The sequence below is a fragment of the Pseudonaja textilis genome, chromosome Z (assembly GCF_049901715.1).
Source record: "Pseudonaja textilis isolate UNSWEBS1 chromosome Z, rPseTex1.2, whole genome shotgun sequence".
Taxonomy (NCBI): Eukaryota; Metazoa; Chordata; class Lepidosauria; order Squamata; family Elapidae; genus Pseudonaja; species Pseudonaja textilis.
The window spans coordinates 84,447,182-84,462,596 of record NC_142008.1 but is presented as its reverse complement, the minus strand read 5'-3'; the positions used below and the strand labels follow the sequence as shown (position 1 = coordinate 84,462,596).

Genomic DNA, 15,415 nt, shown 5'->3' with positions numbered 1-15,415 from the left:
CTCATAGAAAAGTGTCTGAAATGATACAGGGTCTCCTGCTTGAGCAGGGGCTGGATTGGAAGACCTCCAAGGTCCCTTGCAGCTCTATTCTGAATTGAATTGATACATTGCTTTTTTTTTTTTGTCAAGAGCGATAAACTGTAGATATTAAGGGAAAAGTTGACAGAGCATCCTTAAAAGGCTGTTCTGCCAGGCAGTGTGTGTCCCTTAAACGGTTTCAGTACCATTGTCCTGTCCTGCACATAACACATTTGGAATGTTTATGCTGGTGGAAGTCTAGCTCCTGCTTTTTTCCAGGTTTGCAGCTTAGTTTTTTTATTTTAAAATATATCCAAAAGCAAAGCCAAGAGAGTAAAGAAATAAAGGAGAAAAAATAGAAATAAAATTATGAGGTATGTAAAACTGAGTAAAACTTTAGTAACATTAGATTAATACTGCATATAAAAACGAACTTGCATCAATTTAGCACTTGAAAACCACTATTGGTTAACGCTAGAAAGCAAGGAGGCTATGAATTCTAGTCCTGTGACAGGCATGAAAATTAGCTGGATGACCAATTACTTTAAGCCAAACTAATCTCACAGTTGCTTTGGGGAAAATAGGAAGAAGTGAGGATATTCACTACTTTGAGTTATTTATAAAAATAATAAAAGCGGAACAAAAAAATATAAAGAAACTATGATAAGAAACATCAGTCTTTACCAAACATCAGAAGATCTTACACCCTGGGTTAAGAAAAACCCAGATTTTGACAAAAAATTATCTGCAAAGTTATAAAAGATATCCAGGTCAGATTTGGAGAAAATATTATAAGGGAACCCCCAAAATATAAACTAAATAAGGACATCGAACAAGGTCCCAGAAGATACTAACAAAACTTTCAGTACTGTTGTCAAAATAAGTACATAGCAGTCACCAAGATGAGAATCCTAATCCGTGAAGTTTGCATTCAAGAACTAATTTAAGTGTTCCTAAGATCAAGATCGTCCTCTGAGAATTCTCAAAGGTGCTTTTTCAAAAGACAACTGGGCTGTTTTTCCTTCAGGAAGAAGAAGTTTTGCTTCCCATCCAAGAAGCTTCATCAGCTGTGACTGGATGGTGGGAGGAACGGAAGGATAGGTTCTTGTAGTCTGCAAGTTTCTGGAAATTCGTTCATACTGCCGCACCATTGGATAGTCATCCCAAAGTGACCGAGAATCTCCACAGACACTCCTTCCAAAAAGAGTTTTCCGCAGGTCCGGATGACTACCTACAGAAGTCCATCACGCCACGATTGACAGACAGAACAACCCCTCTCTCGCTCCCTGGTACAGTAATTGGCAGCTGAAAAAAATTAGTAGCCCCGCCTGTTTTTTGAGAATGCGCACGCGTGCTTTTGCGCCGCGAGGGTAGAATCCTTTTTAAGTGTCCACCGAAGGAACTGCGCGTGCGTGGGCGCAAGAGACTTGCATAGAATTTCAGCGCGTTTCTGTCGCTGAAGGAAGAAGTAGGATACATCGACGGAAGGCGAACGGAGGAGGAGTCGCTTGTTTCGGGCCTTGGGAAGGAGGTGGCTGAAGCGGGTACCTGGGCAAAAGCTTTGGTATGAGGAGAAAGCGGCGGCGGCGGCGGAGGTGGCTGCTGTGAGGGCGGAAGGAAGAGGAGCGGAGCCGGAGAAGAAGGGAGGAGAGCCGAGTGACCGGTGCACCTCTCCCCGCCCCGCCGCCCCGACCGCCAAAATGGGTAAGGGAGAGCTGACCGATCTTGGCGGAGAGTCTGTTCAACCCTGCTAGATAAAAGCTGGGTGTTGACGTCGAAAGAGGAGACAGTTGCTAATGGTTTGGCCTTTTTAGTATTTATTTGATTTGTCAATCACTTACAAAATACATAGGTATAAGAATAAATATAATTTTGAATACATGAGATACTTATAAGAAAAATAAAAAACAAGAGGACGGGGACGGTAGGCACGATTGAAGCGCTTATGCACGTCCCCTACAGACCTCTTAGGAAGGGGGTGAGGTCAGTAGTAGACAGTCTAAGGTTAAAGTTTTGGGGGGTTTGGGGAAGAAACCACAGAGTCAGGTAGAGTATTCCAGACATTGACCACTTTGTTGCTGAAGTTGTACTTCCTGCAATCAAGTTTGGTGCAATTAACCTTGAGTTTGTATCTATTGTTTGCTCTTGTGTTGTTATGGTTGAAGCTGAAGTATTCATTGACAGGTAAGTCATTGCAATGTATGATTTTATATACTATATTTAGATTGGACCGGAGGTGGCATAGTTCTAGGTTTTCTAGGTCTAGAGTTTCAAGTCTGGTGGCATAAGGTATTCCGCAACGAGTAGAGGACTCTTCTTGTGAAATATTTCTGGACTTTCTCAATTGTGTTAATATCAGATACATGATATGGGTTCCAGATTGATGAGCTGTATTCAAGTATAGGTCTAACAAATGTTTTTTATGCTCTAGTTAGTAGTGTGATGTTACCAGAGAAAAAGCTATGTAGGATTAAGTTAACAACTCTTAATGCCTTTTTGGCTATGTAGTTACAGTGGGCTCTAGCACTTAGGTCATTTGAGATGAGTACTCCAAGGTCCTTGACAGAGTTTGGATCCTCAACAAGGTCTTGATTATTTAGCTTGTATTTTATTTTCTGACTTTTCCTGCCAATATGTAAGGCAGAGCATTTATTTGTTGAGATTTGAAGTTGCCATTTGATTGACCATTTTGATACATAGTCAAGGTCTTTTGGGAGGGTAGTAGTATTGTTTGTGATGTTGAATAGCTTACATCATCAGTGAAGAGAACGCAATTGCTCTTAATATGATCACAGAGGTCATTTATGTAGAGTATGAAGAGAGTTGGTCCTAGAACACTGCCTTAGGGACACCACTGTTGACAGGTACAGAATTTGATAGGACACTCCCAATTTTTGTTGTCTGTTTGACAGGAATGCTTCTATCCAGTTATGTAGGTGTCCAGAGATACCATAAGATTTTAGTTTTAGGAGTAGTTTGTCGTGTACCACTGAATCAAAGGCTTTACAGAAGTCTATGTAGATTGTGTCTATTGCTTTGCCCTGATTGAGTTGTGTAGTCCATATGTTTTTGCAGTGTAAGAGTTGCAGACTACAGGATAGTTTTTTTCTGAAACCAAATTGTTTATTAGAGAGTAGGTTGTTTGTCTCTAAGTGGAGGATAATGGATTGGTTAATAATTGATTCCATGACTTTACAGGTGATGCAGCATAGAGAGATTGGTCTGTAATTTTCAATTAGGCTGGGGTCTCCCTTTTTGAAGATGAGGATGGCTGTGGCTTGTGACCATAGTTTTGGCAAGGAGCTGGTCCTGAAAGATTTTTCAAAGATTATGCTTTGAGGTTCGGCTATAGCAGTGGATAGCTTTTTTAAGAAGTAGGCACATATTCTGTCCGGTCCAATAGATAGAGATGGTTTTAGATTGTGCAGTGCTTTTTCAACAATGTCTTCTGTAAAGTTTAATGATGATAATGATAATGATAATAACAACAGCAACAAAATAATAATCATCATCATCATCATCATCATCATCATCATCATCATCATCTGCCCTATTTCACTCTATACATGGGTACTGGGATATGGATGCTTCAGTTTGCAGAAGAGCAGTTGTGCTTGTTTTCACATTCTGTGGTTAAAAAAAACAGTTTATAATTTTTCTTTGATGGGGATCTGTTTTATTACTGAAATGTGCAATGACCAAATGAAGGCAGACATCAGTGGTTGCTAAGGCATTTCTGGCACACCTGTGATAGCATTTATAATTTCCCTATATTAACTAAAAATAAATTGGATGAAATCTCATGAAGTAATGACATTCTCCACATCCTGACTAATTTTATATTATTCTTCACCTAGTTATCCTTTCTAAATAAAAAAGGGAAATTATTTAGTTTATACAGATGTGACTTCAGACCCAGAATGACTTTGTGTGTTCTTTGTACACCACCTCCTTCCACATAGTGATCTTTAAACAGCCAAAACTCACTCATTCACTTACTCTCTTTCTTTCTCTCTCTCTGTATATATTTACACGTGTGTGTGTGTGTATGTTTTCTTAAGTTTTCGGGTATTACATGTATGGCATTCAGCTTTGTTCGGATGTATTTTCACGTCATTGTAGTTGTGCTTTTAAAGTTGTAGCCTACAACTTTAAAAGCACAACTACAATGACGTGGGAAAATACCCGAACAAAGCTGAATGCCATATATATATACATACATACATACATACATACATACATACATACATACATACATACATACACATACACATACATGCACACACATACAGTACATTCAGAAAGTACTCATATCCCCTTTACTTTTGTCAATTTTGGTATGCTGCAGCTTACAGTTTCCGCAGTTGTTGAAATTCATTTTTTTTCTCATTCATCTATGCTCAGTACCCCATAATGACAAAGTGAAAACAGAATTTTAGAAATTCTGGAGATTTATTTAAAAAAATAAACTGAAATATTCCATTGGCATAAGTATTCAGATCCTTCACTCAGTACTTTGTTGAAGCACCTTTGGCAACAAATATAGCCCTGAGTCTTTTTCAGTACAATGCAACAAGTTTTCCACTGCTGAATTGGGGGATTTTCTGCCATTTTTCCTTGCAAATTCTCAAGCTCAGCCAGATTGAATGGCTACTGTCAGTATAAAGCCATTTTCAGATCCTTCCAGAGATGTTCAATAGGATTCAAAGTCAAGACTCTGGCTTGGCCATCTGAGGACATTCAGACTTGTCCTTAAGCCGCTCCTATGTTGTCTTGACTGTATGCTTAGGATATTTGCCATGTTGGAAAATGAACTTTCTGAGATACTGAGCACTGTGGAACAGGTTTTCATCGATATCCCTGTACTTTGCTCCATTCTGCTTTCCCTCAACCCTGACTAGTCTCCCAATCCCTGCTGCTGAAAAACACTCCCACAGAATGATGCTGCCACCACCATGCTTCATTGTTCGGATGGCATTAGGCATGTGATGAGCGGTGATTGGTTTAGAATTGTGGCCAAATATTTCGGTCTTGATTTCATCAGACCAGAGAACTTTGTTCCTTACAGTCTGAGAATACTTCAGATGCTTTTTTGCAAATTCCATGCAAATTCATGTGTTCATCTGAGGAGAGGCTTCCATTTAGCCCAGGGGTGTCAAACTCAAGGCCCGTGGGCTGGATCTAGCCCCATGGGACCATCCTGGAAACAGCGATGGACTAGCTCATGGTGCCTCTGCTAGCTAAAATGGAGCTTGAGAGGGCCACACATGGCCCTTCCAAGTTCCATTTTTGCTGGCAGAGAGCTGCAGGAGGCCGTCGCAGCCAAAACCCCAGGCCACCACAGGTGTCCCTGACACAAGTGATGTCAAGCTGGCCACACCAATCCCGATCATGCCCACCCAGCCCCCTGAGGTCAAACACAACCCTGATGCAGCCCTTAATGAAATCGAGTTTGACACTCCTGATCTAGCTACTCTGCCATAAAGCCCAGGTTGGTGGAGAGCTGCTGTGATAGTTGTGCTTCTGGAAACTCTGTCCCGTCTCCATATAGGATTCTAGAGCTCAGTCAGAGTGACCATCGGGTTCTTGATCACCTTTTTTACTAAAGCCTTTCTCCCCCGATTGCTCCGTTTGATCAGGCGACCAACTCTTGGAAGAGTCCAGGTCATACCGAACTTCTTCCATTTGAGAGTCATGGAGGCACTGTGCTCTTTAGGAACCTTCAGTGCAGTAGAAATTTTATTGTAGCCTTCCCCAGATCTGCGCCTTGCAATAATCCTATGAGCTCTGCAGACAGTTCCTTTGGTATAATGACTTTGCTATGCTACACTCATAGTATGCATTGTCAGCTGTGATGCCATCTACAAAGAGGGTGTGCCTTTCCAAATCACATCCAATCAGTTTAATTTACCGTAAGTAGACTCCAAGGTATAGAAACCTGTCAGCAATGATCAAGAGAACTGGGAAGCACCTGAGCTAAATTTCAAGTGTTGTTGCAAGGAGTCTGAATACCTTTGCCAATGTGATATTTCCATTTTTTTCTATTTAATAAATTTACAGACATTTCTAAAATTTTGTTTTCACTTTGTCATTATGGAGTACTGAGTGTAGATTCATGAGAAAAAAATAAATTTCAACAACTGTGGAATCATTTGCAGTGGCTTTGGGTTTTGTTTTGTTTTTGTTTTTTGCCTTTGCCTTTACTATCGAATTAACATTTTCTTAGAGCTAGGAATCCACTTATCTCATAATCAATGCCTGTACACATTCCGTTTGTAAAGTTGTGGTGAATTTATTTCCAGTTTGCATCATTTAACCTTATCAATCCCCTTTTGAATCAATCCCCTTTTATTAGTATCAGGGCTGGTGATTGCTTAATCTTTTTCAGTCTAGCCATTTCATTAGCAAGAATGGATAGTGTTCTTGCTGCTTTTACTTAGAGTAGATGAGGTGATAGCACAAAGCGCTAGAACAAAGTTATGTTTTATAAGCATTATTGTTCAGGGCTGAAAAGCCATTGTGAACTCTGCTACTTTTTCTAGGCGAACAGAGCATTGATTGCAACTACCTACCTGGGTTGCCTATCCAGAATGTAACTTACCTACAATTTTAAAATTATTTGCTATAGAAATTGGAGACCCCACATGAGTGGGTTACATAGTTACATCTTCTTTTGTAACAGGTAGCTTTTGTTTTGTTTTTGAAATGCATTTTAAAAAATCTTCCCAGATATTTTTTCCATAAATTAGATGGAAAATATACATACTATCCTTTCTATACTTTTGATCTTGGAATGAAAACAAGAGATATTTAGCACAGGTTCCCATTGTGTTTTAAGGAAACAGCACTTTAAACAATTTCAGTTTTCTCTTGTAAAAGCAATTCAGACTGTTCAGATAAATATTTAATGGAGCTATTTGTTTTAAATTCAAAATAAATTTTCCCCACTTTATGCATAATTTTATATTTTTTTTCTACAGTCATTTAATCAGTTATTAACTCATTCTAAGTTTATTTAGGAATATTTGATGAAGTATTTTTTCAAAGGTCTTTAAAAATCAGACTGCAATATTGTATGCTGCATCAAGTCTGCTACGTTTTTCCTCATAGTAATTGATGTAGTCAAAGAAAAATTTAATAACTTAGAATTTATTTTATAGAAACTACGCTTACTTTCCTGAAGCAAGACTTTTCTTCTGTGGTGTGATCTTTGCTTTTTAATCATGTTTTCCATGTGAGACAGTATCTTATCTAAAATTATTCTGCCCCTTTTATTAGACTAGAGAGAATGAAGTTCTTAAGATTCTGCTATATGTGAAGTGCAGAGTACATGGGATAAAAAGCAGATCTTCTCAGTTGAGGTTTCTAACTATAGAATATATTGCTATCCTTTATTCTTTCAGCTGTTTCAAATTCTTTGATCACTGATCAGAGAGATTTGACTGGTCACAACAAAAATACTGAATATAAATATAAACAATATACTTGCAAAAGACACTAAAATTAATTGGCCTATAATATTTTTTAAGAGTTCAGTTCCTTTCAAACATGCTATGCATGTTCCTTAATTGCTGCTAGCTATTGATTGATGCAGCTAATACATTCAGCTATTCCACCTGCAAACATAAGCATGATGGCCAGTTGTAACTACAACTTGTTCAGTGCTGTCTTAAGTTTGAATATTCATTGAAGGAGTTGTTGTTAACCAAGGTAAAAAAATAAAGGATGTTCCTGTGGATTTTACTCTGCTAGTCATTACCAACTACAGAGGGCTGTGCTCATCTCCATTTCAAGGCCATTGAGTCAGCGCTGTTGGAAGACATTTTCACAGTCATATAGCCAGCATGAAGTCACAGAGCACTGTTACCTTCACATCAAAGTGCATTTGCATGCTTTTGAACTGCTAGGTTGGCAGGAGCTGGGACAAGGATGGGAGCTCATGTGGCACTTGGTTTTTGAATCTGGGCTGCCGTCTTTCAAGCCAACAAGCCCAGTGTCTTAACCCTTGAACCACTGCACCATCCCTCTTAAGCAAGGACCATCTGTAATTTGAGATTTACTCTTCAATCCTAAACATAGTTATATAAATACTTTCTTGAAAGTTGCATAGGATTACTTCTGAACTGATATACGTTTGCAACTATGTATCTTTCAATCTGGCCTTTTACTCTAACCACAAGAATTCTGCTGATAAATATGCACTTTATATTTGTACTAGGAGAAAATATTTATTATTCAATAAATATTTGAATCGGGTGGGTTTCTACCGGTTCTGTCCACCTCTGTAGAACCGGTATCTCTAAAGAGCAGCAGACATAGAACCGGTTCTGTGTCTGCTGATGTTTTTTACCTGACCTTTATTTCCTGATTTTTTTCAACTTCAGCTGCCGTGCGAGGCACAACTGCAGTTAAAAAAGCAGGAAAAAAAGGCTTTTGGAAAGGTGCTTCTCTGCACGCAGCATGCTGATGACGATTTACAAGCGCGTGCCAGGCAGGGTACAGGGAAGCACATCATAAATCACCGAACCTTGTAAATGACCAAACTGGTAGTTAACCCTGTCGGATCCCACCCCTGATTTGAATGTGATTGTATGCCAAGCATTGAATCTAAATGTTAGCAAAAGAACTGTGGCATACTTTTATGTATTCAGTGGCTTTGTATTTTAATTGAGCCTCATTGCAGATTTAGATGGTATCTCTTCCTAAATTAAACCTAATTGATACTTGGAAACTATTTAACCAAAGTTGTTTTTACTATTGCAATAAAAAATAGCAGGATCTTCCCTTTTATTCCAAAAGTACCTACCGGTTTTTGGATCTGTCTGATTTCCCTAATTTTATCTATTACTTTTTTGATAATTTGGGCTTCCCAAGGTAGTGAGCTTCCATAGCTTCCAGTGAGCTTCCATGGCCAAGGTAGACTTCAGCCTATGTCCTCCTGCCTTTACTCCAACATATGAACCACTACCAATGATTCTCAAATAAGGGATATCAACATTTGCCCTTTCTCTCTAAGAATTGGAAAGAAAATGTAGCGTAGAATGATTTGGCCATGCAGCAGCATCTGACTGCCTATGAATTCTATATAACTTATATCAGTTTTTATTTAACTGCTCATATTATTATTTTCATCATTTTTTGTTTTCATAGCAGCAAGTCTGTGAAAACCTGTGTAAAAGAGGACATGTTCCTATATGCTATCTAGGATTTTTTTTCTTTTTTAATTAAATCCAAAAAGCAAAGAAAAAAGAAAGCTAAAAACAGAAACAAAAACACATAAAGCTTATATTTATTTATTACATACCTGCACATATAAAGTTGTACAATAAATATATCAATAGATGAAATCCATAATTATGGTTATCTATAAATAATCGACATTAAATATGTTGTAGAGCGGCGGTAGATATGAGGCAGACACAGAGCTAACAGCGAAAGGCTTTATTCGGTGAATAAAATGTATATCTGCTTTTGGATTCAGTACACAAAAGTGTTGACATGCACTATTTGTCTCCCATTTTCAAATAATCCTTCTCCTCCATGCTGCATTGAGAGCCCAGGATGGGTTGACTCCTTCCTATGACATCATTTAACTGAGTCTGTACTAAGATATAAAAGCCAGCCCCCGGGAGAGACCCCAGCTTTTGACTCAGCTCCTTTCAGTCAGTAGCTGTGTCTCTGAAAGCATTCTGTTAGATAGCAATCACCAGCGATCTTCAATACTTTTTTCTTCGCTTAAAGCAGCTCCCAGGGATCTGGGCAGCTGCTCTTCCAGGAGAGCAGGGCTCTCTCTCCTGCAACGTTGGGAGCAGCATTACCAGAGCTCTGTGCAGGCAAGCTGGGCAGCATCTGTAGACCTCCCCCACGCCTGCAGTTTGGAGCAATCGTAAAAACAATTGACAAACCGATAAGAGCACAAGCCAGCTGATTGTGTGGCTGGATGCTGTGTTTTTCCCTTGCTGACTTCGCTGGGGGCTCTGTATAGCCTAAGAAGTGATTCTTCGATCTCAGAGCCTGTTTCTTCTAGTCAGTGGCCATCTTGGATTGAAGCCTTCCACCACGAGATGAGTGGCCATTTTGTAAGCCCGGGGGCCATTTTATACCCTAAGGGGAAGAGCCTTTATTCTACAAAAGGAGCAAGATAAGGCTCAGGCAGAGCTTCCCCCCCCCAGTGGAACAGTCCCTTAAGCCCAGTAAGAAAAAAAGACATAGGCAACACACCCAATCATTCCAGAGGAAGGTGGCTGCTAAAATCAGAGCTAAGGCTCTAGCCCCTAAGTAGGCAACTCAGGCTGAGCTGAGGGCAGAGAAGCGCAGACATGCAGCCCTAGAGAGGCAGTTCAACAGAACTATTCAACAGAAGGGAGTGTAACTACAGCATGTTTCAGGTGATATTCGTGGGCCCCAGCCAAGTCCTCCCAGGGGAGAAGTTATCTATGAGCCTTTCCATCCTCCATCTTGGTCTCCTGAGGCTCTTGCAGTAGAATCAGATCCTCAGGATCTAAGCATATCTGGGCCTTATTTCCGACAGGCTTCTGGGCCCTATGCTCCTCCCCCTCCCTCCAGGCCTCAAACTTCTCCTCAATCTAGGCCTGAAGCCACCTTCACTTCCACAGCAGCGGACCTTCGACCTTCTGCCTCTACCTTTGAGCATAGACCAGGGGATATACAAGATGTTGTCTCATTGGCCATTAGGCAGGGATTGGCTGAAGGCTTCAAGCAAATTCTTCGACCTCTGGAAAGGGTTCAAGCCCTTCTCCCTTCTCAATCTATAGGTTCCTTGCCTCATCACCCTGATTTACACAGGCCCCGGGACCTCGGGGTCCATTCTTCTCTACCAGAATGGGAGGAGGTTGATGAGGAAGGAAGGCCTTCACCATCTGAACACAGTTAACTCCTCTCGTTCAGAGTGTGAGATTTTTGACCAAAATCTTTCAGAGGAAGAGGATTCTTGCCCAGAGCAGACATCCTCTGCATTGGTCTTCAAACCTACTCTCTTCAGGACAGTACTCAGCAAGGCCTTGGTCACTGCCAAGCTGTCGCCAGAGGAAATGGCTCCCGAGCCACAAGGAAATCCCTCTAGCCAAGGGGATTCGCTCTTCTCCAAGCCTGTAGTGCATGCAGAGGTTTTGCCTTTTCCCATTTTGTTCCTGGACATGGTCAAGGAACAGTGCGCTTCCCCTTCAGCAGGTCCTTGCCCATCTTCTCTGGATAAGTGTTTCTACAATGTCAGCGCAGCCCTGGACAAATTCCTGGCAGTGCCTTCTGTTGACATTCCAGTTCTGGCCTCGTTCTCATCTTCTGGCACTCCCACGGAGCCAGAAGATATCCTGAAACCGGATGATAAACGTTCCAAACAGACCCTCAAGCGCAATCACCAGGGCGCTGCTTGAGCTGTTCGGGCTTCAACAGCAGCATCCTTTTTCATGAGGGCATCCATACGGTGGCTGCGCCAACTCCAGAATAGATTGCCTGCTTCTGATCTTCGGTCTCACCAAGACCTTAATAAGTTATCACAGCAGCGGATGCCACTCTCAATTCCACCAAATTTGCATCCAAGGCCATGGCATCTTCTGTAGCAGCAAGAAGACTATTATGGCTCCAAAATTGGCAGGCGGAGTCATGCCGAAAATGGAAGCTGGCTTCAGTTCCATTCACAGGCGATAAGCTTTTTGGCGATGCTCTGGAACGTTATCTCATCAAAACCAGAGATAAACGTAAAATTCTCTCTTCCTCTGGGAAGAAAGCCGACTATCGCCCTGCTCCTTATCGCCCTCCTGCCTTCCGAGCGGAGGCCTCATCTTGCTTCCCCTGCTCTCAGAGGCCGTACTCTCAATGCCAAGACCAACAGGCGGAAGCATCTGGCAGGCAACAACCTTCTACTAGTAAATGACCCTTTCGGGGGGAGGGGATCGTTCCTTCCGTCGCTCTAAGTAATCCCTCGTTCTCCCCATCCATCAGAAGTCGCCTAGCCTTCTTTGCCTCCAAATGGGAGGAGTCAATGATGGACGCCTGGGTGCTATTAGGTCAGGGTTACAATTGGACTTCCTAACGCCACCCCCCACCCCCCAATTTTTTTTGATCTGTCCTGTCCCTTGGGACATTTCAAGGCAAGCCCTCATGAATCAGGCCATTCAGCACCTTCTTGAAATCAGGGCTATTCAACCTGTTCCCCCCTCTCAACGGGGACATGGGCTTTACTCTCGCCTTTTCATCATTCCCAAAGCCTCGGGGGGGTGGCAAGCCATACTTGATCTAAAATTTCTCAACCAATTTGTAAAATACGGACGATTTAAAATGCAGACTCTGCATTCTATTTTAGAGAGCATTCGGGAGGGCGATCTCCTCTCTTCCATTGATCTCACTGAGGCTTACCTCCACATCCCAATTTGGCCTCATCATCACCAGTTTCTCCATTTCTGTTATCAGAATACCCATTACCAGTATCGAGCACTTCCCTTCGGCCTCTCATCAGCTCCAAAGGTCTTCACAAAGGTCCTGGCAGCATTGATGGCATCTCTGCATTCTATTCCAGTGAGGATCCAATGCTACTTGGACGACATTTTGATTCTGTCCTCTTCCATCCATGCGGCACATCGAGATCTGCAAATTACCCTGTCATATCTCCAGAGCCACGGATTTTCCATCAACACCAAAAAGAGCCAGCTCTCTCCCACAATCAAATTACAACACTTGGGAGCAGTCATCAATACCACGTCATGCCAGGTTTTCCTGTCCCCAGCTCATGGAAAGAGCCTTGCAGAGATCATCAGCCAGATCCAGCAACATCAAACTGTCCCCCTGTCGCTGCTGTCCAAACTTCTGGGGAAGATGGTCTCCTGTATTGGCATCGTCCCGTGGGCTCGGCTCCTCTCCCGATCCCTCCAGTGGTTCCTACTTCCCTACCAATGAGCAGGAACCAGCTACTCATCCATAAAGATCCCGCTTCCGCCACAAATCCAGAGATCTCTCAAATGGTGGCATTCCCTGTCAATCTAGAGGGGACTCCTGTTCAGGGACCCAGACAGGCTAGTGATAACCACCGATGCCAGCCTCCTGGGTTGGGGTTTCCATATGCAGGGCCAGATAGCTCAAGGTGTTTGGTCCAGATCAGAGCAGACCCTTCCCATAAATTGGCTAGAGATCAGAGCCATTTTTCTGGCTCTCAAGCATTACCAGGCAATCGGTGACCAGCTCTCATGTTCTAGTCCTTACGGACAACATGGCCACAAAGGTGCATGTCAACCAGCAAGGGGGGACGAGGTCCAAAGCCCTCATGAGAGAGGCTCTATGGTTGGGGTTATGGGCAGAGAAACATCTGGGTTTTTTTTGATTTTTTTTGAAACAAATTTTATTAGTTTTAAAGACAAACAAAACATTAAACATTGAAAACATAAAACCTCTCCATTGTAAATTTTTACAGGGCAAATAAAACATTATTTTATACAGCATAATTCTAATTTATCCCATTTCCATATGGACACATAAATATCTTTTAGCAAATTTCTCATTATTTCTCTTTACTCTTATTCAATTACATTTCTTTTCTATATTTATCTATTTTATAGTCATCATATTTATATTTCCATCTGACTTGTTTACAATTATTCTGACATTCCTCCAAGGTTTTATTAATTCTCAATCAAACATAAACACACAAAACACAAAAACATAAAACTTCTTTTTAGAAAGTGGCTTGGCCCCAGATTACCTCTCATTATACGGACTTCAATTAAATTCATGCTCATCTTATATACCATTACCTATCTTATTTACCATTCTATATCTTCTATATAACTTCTCCCCGCTTTTCACTCTTCTTAATTCTATTTTATTTATTTCATCTTATTTTAAATCATTATACTTGTATCTTTTGTCCATTCTTTTCCAATTATCCATTTATCTCATTCTCTTTAATAAAAAAAAGATTTCTCCTGGAATCACTAATCAAAGTATGATGCCTTTCTATCGTTCCCCTAAGTTAACATTTAAAATAACACCTAGTTCCCAATCTGATTCTGCTTAGTACATTCTACCTGCTAAATTTTAAGAAAAAAAGAAAATAGTATATCTATAAAGTAATTAAATACATAATTACCATTCTAATTTTTAAATACATTTTAAATACTACATTTTAAACTAAAAAAGTAAGAAAAAGAAAAAAATAAATAAATAAGATTATAATAATATTAAAACAATAACAAATTAAGCTCTATCATTAAGTCTTAAGCATTTTACACATTCTCAATAATATTAAATGTTAAAATCTATCATTAAATCTTAAACATTTTAATATTTTAATTTATTAAATCTTGTAATATTCCAATTGTCTATTTCAAAGGCAAATGCTGCAATAATAAGTTTATAATAACATTAACACAATAGCCAATTAAACTCTATAATTGAACTAAATATTTTAAACATTCCCTTTAATATTTTATTAAATCTTAAAATCTATCATTATTAAGCATTTTAATATTTTAATATTTTATTAGATCTTATAAAATTCTAATTTTCTATTTCTAATACAAGTACTACAATACTATCTTGTGTACTTTTGCAGAATCCTTTTTAAAAAAAAATTATACATTACCCTTTATCCCTAAAAACAATTTGCTTTTTCCCATCTTGTTTCATACCTTTGTGACTTTTTTCCCCCTTTTCCCTTCCTTTCTTATCCCACCTGGCCTTTTTACCCCCTCCCCAACCTCCGCCTTTTTAGCTTCCCCTCTCTGTTGTATTCCTCTTTTCTTTTGCTTTCTGACATTGTATTGATTTTGCATCTTATTTTTCTCTTTCTTGGGTGTTTTTTTAGATCTTAAGTCCTTCATTTTCCTTCCTCTCTTTCTCTTTTCTTTCTTAATCAAACTTTTTGATTCATTAAAGATGGCTTCTTCTTCTTCTGCTTCCTCCATCTGTTGTTGTATTTGCTGATAAGTAGCAAGCGCCATTTCTAAAAAGTGAAAGACATCTCCCAAAGAGTCCTTGCCTTCTTTCTTTATTTTTCCATATTCCTTTCTTAGTTCATCAACAGATAAAGCCATTATAAACTTTTTCTTCTTCTTCTTTTTTCCCCCTCTTCTTCTTCTTAAAACAACCAAGATGTTTCAAAACTTAAAACAGTTCCCCAAAGTCCCAGAGTCATCAAACAGTCCAAAAAGAGCACAAAGTTCTTCCCTTTGCACTTTCTCTTCCTGGGGTAATATCAATTAAAAAAAAAACCCAGTCTGTACTTTAAAGCCTTATTGCAATTAACTTCTAGTCTCAAAATCTTCAAGGCATCTCCTCCAACAAGATCTTAATATAATTTTTCTTTTGTCCTCTCCCTTCCCACTTGTAACAGCTTTAAATTTTTATCTTCTGTAGAAAAGCAGGTTTTTCAATGTCCATTTACTAA

General features: G+C 40.0%; 1 protein-coding gene across 2 annotated transcripts in view; it reads left to right on the top strand.

The window, feature by feature from the left end:
* The first annotated feature begins 1,390 nt into the window (after positions 1–1,390).
* Positions 1,391–15,415, top strand: part of MAP3K3 (mitogen-activated protein kinase kinase kinase 3) — a 56,791-nt gene continuing 42,766 nt past the window's right edge. The window contains exon 1 of one of the 2 annotated variants that reach the window (XM_026717265.2): positions 1,391–1,722. In XM_026717265.2, coding sequence (XP_026573050.1) covers positions 1,719–1,722 — 4 coding nt within the window. In that variant the 5' untranslated portion in view covers positions 1,391–1,718. The remainder of the gene's footprint in view (positions 1,723–15,415) is intronic. The other variant, XM_087917335.1, reaches the window with a different exon arrangement.